This window comes from Temnothorax americanus, unplaced genomic scaffold (assembly GCF_048541705.1).
Source record: "Temnothorax americanus isolate GAGA-0224 unplaced genomic scaffold, ASM4854170v1 Scaffold24, whole genome shotgun sequence".
Classification (NCBI taxonomy): Eukaryota; Metazoa; Arthropoda; class Insecta; order Hymenoptera; family Formicidae; genus Temnothorax; species Temnothorax americanus.
Genome location: NW_027509381.1, coordinates 982,236 through 990,773, shown reverse-complemented (window position 1 = coordinate 990,773; position 8,538 = coordinate 982,236). Strand labels below are relative to the sequence as shown.

Below are 8,538 nucleotides of genomic sequence, written 5' to 3'. Positions count from 1 at the left end.
AAACTTTTAAGTAATTTAACTTGATAAATTCTTAATTTTTCAAAACAAATATATTAAAACAAGTACAATACAAAAAATATATTAAATCATTGTATGTTAATGTTATATTGTAATACACTTCCGTATCTATAAAATTAAAAATTTGATGTAAAAGAAGATAATGAGCGGACAATTTTTTTGTTTTAATTCTGTTATGCATAAAAATTTTTTGCGCTTTTCCTAAATATTTCTTAAATTATAGACATATTGGTGATAGGTTAGATAAAATAAACGATCATATTAAGCAACTATCAGAAACAGAAGACTGTGGACTAAGATGCAAGTGGAAAAAATATCTTGACGTTAAAGGCTACAACGTTCGAAATGCTAAGAATCGCAAACACATATTATGGATCGTAATGTAAATTACTTTTCTAATTTATGTAAAAATATAATAGGCAGGAGAGCTGACGACACTTTTGGCCAAGTGATTTTATAAATCACGATTTTCCGTCATAACCTGCGTGGACGACTCTCCTTCGATAATCCGAACACCTGGCTGGCCGTCTTAATTTTTATCGGATATTGATAATTGATCACTCAGGAACATGCAAATAAATTGCCAGTTCGATTGCTCGGGGGGAATTAGTCGCCAGGCTTTAAAAATAATTAAAAATAGTTATTTTCAAGTCATATTATAAAAGCTGGGTTTTTTTTACTAACAAGTATAGTGCTAACACATACCACCCAAAAAAAGCCAAGTGAAAATTTTGGTGACAACATCTCTAAAAAAATTACTGAAAATGCACAAAGCCGGCGGAGGGGTCTGACGGTTATATCCGGCTATTAAGATATTAACCACTATAACTTTAATTTCGCTATTCTCTTATTATTACTCTTATTATTATTTAACTTCGCTATTTATTTGATATACTACAATACTAATTTTTTTTTAACTGTAAATAGTCAAGTATTACGACAACTAATTATTTCTAAACACTTTTAAATTGAGACGCAGATCGTCAAATACGTGCAGGGTATTCGCTCCGACCTAAAATTCTGGATGGCATATTTTCCACGAAGCTAAAAGTCCCATTTTGCTCAGGTAGCATTTTGACGAAGGCAATGTTACGCGATATTAGAATACTGAAATATCGTGTTATTAAATGTAAATTAAAATGCAACGCAAGCCTCTTTATAAAAAAAATTAAATGTACATGTAAAATTAAATAACTGTAAATGTGTTAAAGACTAGAAGTCGGGTCAATCGATGCATAATTGGTCTCAAAGCAAAAATTAACGCATTTTCCCCATTAACTAACTTTTACCATGAATACATTTTGATACGGTAAGCTATTGCCCGTGGATGACTCTCACTATTTTCCTTTACTGCAGATGACTTTATGTCGCCGTCAACCACGCAAAGTTAAGAATGTAGCCGGCCCTTTTCCTCGGTTCCCTCTCTCCCTCTCGGCGCGGCGGTCGTATTCCCATGTGTAATTCTTGACTTCAAAACAATTCGACACTTCAATACTGTTTTGTCAGAAAAGAAGATAATTGGACTAATACCATCACTATTCTTCACAAAAAACGCAACGCTGCGCCTGCAAAGCCATTTTTTTTATTTTTACATACTATTTATTATTTATCAATTTTTTTCATAAATTGATACGATAATGATAGTTAAAATACACGTTTTTAAAAACTCATGGACGCTAAAAACAATTGAGGCCATCATCAGACCCCTCCGCCGCGCGCCGGTTTTGTGCATTTTCAATAATATTTTTAGAGATGTTGCCACCAAAATTTTCACTTGGTTTTTTTTTGGGTGGTATGTGTTAGCACTATACTTGTTAGTAAAAAAAAACCCAGTTTTTATAGTATGACTTGAAAATAATTATTTTTAATTATTTTTAATTAAGGCTGGCGACTAATTGCCCCCGAGGAATCGAACTGGCAATTTATTTGTATGTTCCTGAGTGAGCAATTATCAATATCCGATAAAAATTAAGACTTATACTATATGACTTGAAAATCGGTTTTTTTTCTCACCTGCGTACTTTTAAACCCCCTAAGTACGGCCAGCCAGGTGTTCGGATTATCGAAGGAGAGTCGTCCACGCAGGTTATAACGGAAAATCGTTATTTATAAAATCACTTGGCCAAAAGTGTCGTCAGCTCTTGGACTATAATAAACATAAATATAACTTATTCTGTTTTACGACGCAATAAATCTTGCCATAAATCAGCTCTAATCGCGCTAATTCATTTAAGACACTAATATATAGCGATATATATAGGCATATTGTATTTTAGAAATAATAGATTAATATTATAAATACAAGTATATTTTTAATAATTATTTGTTTTTTATTAAAATAATATCTTTTTAGACATCTCCATTTGGAACTTTGCCGGACAGCTCGCGATATAAATGGTTTCTTCGGAGTACAAATGACTTTGCAAATGATATCTTATTTCATTGTCTTAAACGAAGGGTTTTACTTCGAATATTACACGATATTACATCTGAAAGAAATAATAAACAATAACGTGATATTAAAAACATTTCTTTCTAGTATGTTGTGGTTTTTCATATTTTTAACAAAACTCATATCACTGAATCACATTTGCGAAAGCGTTAGCGCTAAGGTAAATATATATTAGCACGAGACACTACCGTGTCTCTTGATTAATTGGAAAAAATAATTTTTGCAAATTATAAAAAAGTTACATAACAAATGACATAATCTTTAATTTTTCTTAAAGATTAATAATTGTGAATAACAATCAAATTGAAATAAATGTTAACATTGCAAAGAATTCTTTACAGTAATAAAACAAATTTATAAATTTCTGTTTTATGTAAAACTACCAATTTATCATTGAAAACAATACAATTATAAATTTAAACATAATTAATTTTATAATATTTCAGGCGCACAAGACCAAGAACATTATCCACAAATTAACAAATCTCATTGGTTTTGCGGAAGCTCGCGAAGAGGTGAGATGTTTCCTATATAATCATCTCTTGATTCAAAATAATTTTTATTTAAGTATATTAAAATAAAAATGGCATTATAATGTAACGCAGATTTATCAGTTTGTTTTGCAAGTATCATTACGGCCATTGAAGTTTAGTGGTTTGGGATTATTTTATTTCGGCTACGCCTTTATTCGTAAGGTAAATCATCTTTAATATCATTTCTAACTTTATGCAGAATCTTAGCTTGCTAAGTTGTAAAATTTCCAATAATAATAATTCTGTTTGATATTTTTCTTCAGTTTCTCGTCTGGACTCTCACCATCGTAATTTTTATGGCGCAAATGGATTTTGTTCCTGTATGGAACAGAGTTGACAGAAAAATATAGCATATACTACAGCAAGTAGCTCATATATGAAATTGTGAAATTCATCACATTCTCTTTCTAACTTATTATTCAATATTTCTTCTTAATATATTTTGTAATCTAAAGCTATAAATAAATATATTGATTTATAAAATATGCAGTGTAAATAATTACAATTAATTTAATATTTTTTATATATCACGTTAATGTTTCATATACATTTATTTATATTGTCACATCAATTTTTATATTGTCTATGAATTGTATACATCTATTTCTATTAAATAACAGCTCTTTTAGCATTTATAAATCATATCTTGATTGAGGAATATATTAAATAACATATATTAAATAGTTAGGATTCTTTTAATTTAAAATGTTAATGCTTGATCAACGAGACATATAAGCTTATGAATTGATTTCTTATAAATTTTTTATTATTATAAATATATAGTTACTTTAGATCTAATACCATAATTTTAATAAAAATTATAATACAAAGTTAGATACCTTAATTGAGCAGTGTCTGCAAGCTAAAACCAATTTAATCATTAGCATTAATAGTGTCAAGAAACACTAGATCGGCTAGCTATGTCATTGTGTTCGTTTAGAGAAAAGTTAGGTTATAATATAACGCTAATGCATTGATCTATGTATTATTCTATCGCCTTAATAACGAGTTATATATCGGCTAGATATACAATCCAACTGTCAGTTTATGGTAGAAATGACGATTGTGATGAACATGGTGACTTATACCATATAAAATTTAACAAGCTGTACATACATCCTCTGCTCTTGATCTTTCACATTCTCGGTTTCGGCATTCATACTCTGAAGAAACCTTATTTAAATATTTTTTATAATGTAACATTGTGGATCGTTTACGGTTATGTTTTTTATTATGTAGTAGTAGGATTTAAAGTAGAAAAGTGGTTCTTGGCAACATTTACTCTACTCAATATTCTAATGAACTTTCTCGTCCTCATTATATCTATTATTATGAGTTCATATCAACACAAGGTATATACGTCACATATATTCGACTTATTGTTAGATTAATTTATAAAAGACTCTATGTGTTAATCTATTATAAGTGTTCTTATAGCAGAAATATAATTGTCTAAAAATTTTTACATAAATATAATTTACAATAAATGTTGGATTGTAGTTTGGCATAATATTATCTAGGAAATGCGGATGTTTGTAAAAAAAACTTGCTACTATATAGACAATACATTGGAAGAGTTAGGCACTCCTAAAATATATCGAAAGTTGTATGTGTGTATAAAATGGGTATTAATTGGATGGCTAGTGTGTAGCCAAACGGCCAATATAATTGATATGATGTGGTGGTCTTCTACAGTGGAGAATCAGTGGTGCATGATTATACCTTATATCACAAACCATTATGAACACGTCAACATGCTTGTGGATCTAGCATTTATAATTTTTCTGTGGTGTGTACATTATTTCTATTAATATAATAATATTATATAATATTATGTTATAATTTCTTAATTAATTTATATAGGGTAGGTAGTCTCCAACAATGAATCATGTAAATTTCAGAGGCTTATATCTCTCTCAATGAGTATCAATTATTGAGTTGGAGATCTGTGTTTTTGCACACAGTTCATGAATTTAGTTGGCTACATACTGTATAAGATGACTTATAAGTTATTTTTAAAGTTTAGCCACACTTTTGATTTTTTTAAAACAATGTCAAATGGCAAATTAACTAAATAATAACCGACGCAATATCTAATATGCGGAAAAATTATATATTTAACAAATTCTTAGTCAATACATTAAATCACATTAAAAATATCAAACGTTTCGGCCCTAAATCGGGCCCTCTTCAGTGATAATAAATTGAGAACGCATATACATATAATGTACAAAGAATTATTATGCACGCATATAGTGACATTGCAACGGGCTATAGTGTACAATAACTGGTCCATTGATGGACTATCCTACACATATATTTACTGTCTTAACTATCATCACCTATTTTATAAACAATATATTATTATACAAAATACACTATTTAGAAAAATTAATATTTTAAAATTATAATTTTATAATGAAAATATAATCCATATAATTTATATAATTTAAAAACTAAAATAGTATATAATGTATATAACACTTTACTATTTAGTCAGAACGAGATAAGCAACAAATGCTTTTGAAATTATCTCAAGCTCATTCTTCATAAGTTTTGGAATTATACAATTTTTCCTTTGCAGGTACATTGGCAACAGATTTGACAATTTAAATGAACACATGAGATATGTTTGTTGTTGATAAAAGAACATGATGTAAAATATACATGGAAAAAAGTTGTACTGCCCACTCGTCGACATATCACATGTATTAAAAATTACAAACACATATGTTGTGGTTGTGGACCACAATGTAAATTAGTACACAAACGTATTTAGATAGATCATTAATTTTGGCCTCATTTAGCATTGTGTAAAAATTTTCGGCAGAATTTTGAGATTTATTCAGATAATATAATCCATTTAGATTAAAAAATAATTTTTCTCAATTCACTATTTTTTTATTCTTTATAATTAATAATTTATATGTTTTTATAAGCATCTCTATTTGGAATTGTGTCAACTTGCTCGCGAATTAAATGCAATGTTTAAAATACAGATGACTATGGAAATGATAACTTATTTAGCATGTCTGACAAGTTTTGGGAGGGTCCCAATTGCTTACAGATCGATTGCCTACAGTGTCGTTTGCCAACATCTCATTTGCCGACAATTCGTTTGCGCACAAAAATTATTGCCTACAAGTCGATTGCCTACAAGCACTATTGCGCACAATTAAAAAATTAAGAGACGAATAGACGTTTGCACACAAGATACTTTTGCACACAAGCCGCATTGCACACATAATATTATTGCCTACAGATCGATTGCCTACATTGCAAGCACTATTGCGCACAATTAAAAAATTAAGAGAAGAATGGACGTTTGCACACAAGATACTATTGCACACAAGCAACATTGCACACATAATATTATTGCCCACAGATCAATTGCCTACAAAAGCTCTACTGCGCACAAATAAAAAATTAGGAGACGAATGCACACACGACACTATTGCGCACAAGCAACATTGCACACATGAGGTCCGGTTTCTATTGCTGAATTGGCTACACTAGTTCAGAGGGCTGTACTTCTGAATGAACCGCCCTTCCTATCTTCGGGTCGATGTCCTATCTTCGGGTTTTTAAAATAGTTTTTTAGATTTTAGCCTGACAATCGTAAACAAAGTGTGCGGCACTCGGCACTCTACTTCAGGTACGAGGTATTTGTGCAAGCAATCCAGCCGGAAAACATGATCCGTGTGCCGGTGGCTTTATAGCATTTTCGACTGGGTCGGGTTTCAAGCCAACTCGAGTTGAGTTATGACGTCACAAGCTCTACTTCTAGGTTCTAATTAGACAATTTCAGCATGTGACGTAATAACCCAACTCTGGTTATTTTTGTAGAACGTAACAGTAAGGTTTCGACCAATCGCGTTGCTGCTCGATTCGGCCGTCTGTAACCGTAGAAGTAAGAATTGAGCAACGCAATTGGTCAAAACTTTACTGTTACTGTTACGAAAAGTGGGTGTGCCTTGCTTTGGAGCCACCGCAAAAGACTCTCGTCACGTAGCGTAACGTAACGTGAGTCAACACACAAGAAACGTATTGGTTAGAGCTTCCGCACAAGCTCTCGCATGGTAACGTAACGTAGATCAATGCACAAAAAACGTATAACGCCGTAACGGCCGTAACCAATACGTTTCTTGTGCGTTGCCTCACGTTAAGTTACGCTACGTGACCATACGAGAGTCTTGTGCGGTGGCTCTTTACAATCGCTTACGGTGAACATTACGATAGATGTAGTTCGGGCTTAAGGCCCGTTCGGGAAGCGCGCGTGAAGACCCTTGCACAATGGGCGCGTTCAGTAGAACAAACCACTCAGTAGCAATCGAACATGATTGGCTCTTACTTTTAGACCCAACAAATCAACGTAGCGTGTTGAGAAGACGACACTCAACAGTTGTGTCTGCTGAACGCAGCCATTGTCAGGCAACAGGCAACAGGCAATAGGAACAGGAAATAACAAAAAATTTGTTAATTATAACCTAAAAAAATTGAATGCTATGAGTGGTTGGCAACAGGCAATATAGGCACAGAAATTTCAACGTGATGGAAACTCTGTGTTTATTGCCCGTGTGTCACTGTTTATTCTGCATTTATACATGATTTCTGATTTTTATTCCCTGTTTCTATTGCCTGTTGCCTGATACTGTGCAAGGACCTTTATCGGCGCTATTGTATATTGCGGTATCAAGGGCACATGGGAAAACTTAAGCAGTAAGACGTAAAGCAGACGTAAGTCCCGGTTTTAAAATAAGTGTTTTAAGCTCTAAGCCTTAAGAAATTGTTCAATTACAGTTGAATTTAAAGAGAATAATTTACTGTGATTGGTCAATTTTTTAAGACTTATAGCTAAAAACACATGTTTATATATAGTGAAACCGAATCTATAAGCAATATAATACATATATACAGAGTAAGAGTTAGAGAATAGAATTAAATTCGCAGTTTACAAATAGTTTCGATTTACATAGATGTTAGCCTTAAATTGATAGAAATAAAGCTTAAGTCGTAGGCAAATAAACCAATCTTCGATTACTTTAATATGTAAGATAATTTTTCGTTTTTTTTTCGTTTTTAAGACTAATAATAAACCAACAAACGCTAAAATTAGACCAACAATCATCAGCAAACGATTACGCATCGATTAGGCTTTTTTGAAATTAAAAATAAAATTTTTCCGGCTAACTTAATGCTAATTTTTCTTTTTAAATTAAAAAAAAAAAAGAACCAACAAACGTTGTAATTAGGCCAACAATCACCAACAAACGACCAACAAACAATAAAAAATATAAAAATTAATAAAGTCGAAGTTGACCGGCTAAGTTACCGGAGCTGTGGTGACAACGCGAAACTCCGGTTTCAGTGTCACCAACTAATTTCAGGTTCTATGAAGTGGTGTATGTCCGTACACGTACACACACCACTGAATTGCTCACACAGACGCACGGTGGAGAGACATATGCTATAGACGCGGCAACGCCGCGCGGATTCTTTAGCAATACGGCCTATGCGCAATTCTTCTCTAACAAA

The 8,538-nt window shown here is 32.0% G+C and overlaps 1 protein-coding gene across 2 annotated transcripts; it reads left to right on the top strand.

The window, feature by feature from the left end:
• Positions 1 to 555: 555 nt before the first annotated feature.
• LOC143898675 (uncharacterized) lies at positions 556 to 3,890 on the top strand. Of its 2 annotated transcripts, none has more exons than XM_077408302.1 (4): positions 556 to 2,630; positions 2,917 to 2,985; positions 3,085 to 3,165; positions 3,267 to 3,890. In XM_077408302.1, exons 1-4 carry the CDS (start codon positions 2,433 to 2,435, stop codon positions 3,351 to 3,353), a joined length of 435 nt encoding a protein of 144 aa, XP_077264428.1. In that variant the 5' UTR covers positions 556 to 2,432; the 3' UTR covers positions 3,354 to 3,890. The 2 variants fall into 2 exon arrangements, with proteins under 2 accessions (XP_077264428.1, XP_077264427.1); XM_077408301.1 differs by having other exon boundaries at positions 3,076 to 3,165.
• Positions 3,891 to 8,538: the final 4,648 nt, after the last annotated feature.

Excerpts from the sequence above, each read along its gene's own strand:
- LOC143898675 (XM_077408301.1), top strand. The coding sequence starts at position 2,433 with ATGACTTTGCAAATGATATCTTATTTCATTGTCTTAAACGAAGGGTTT. Across the intron at positions 2,631-2,916 it reads GCGAAAGCGTTAGCGCTAAG|GCGCACAAGACCAAGAACAT; the intron begins GTAAATATATAT and ends ATAATATTTCAG. Across the intron at positions 2,986-3,075 it reads TTGCGGAAGCTCGCGAAGAG|ATTTATCAGTTTGTTTTGCA; the intron begins GTGAGATGTTTC and ends AATGTAACGCAG.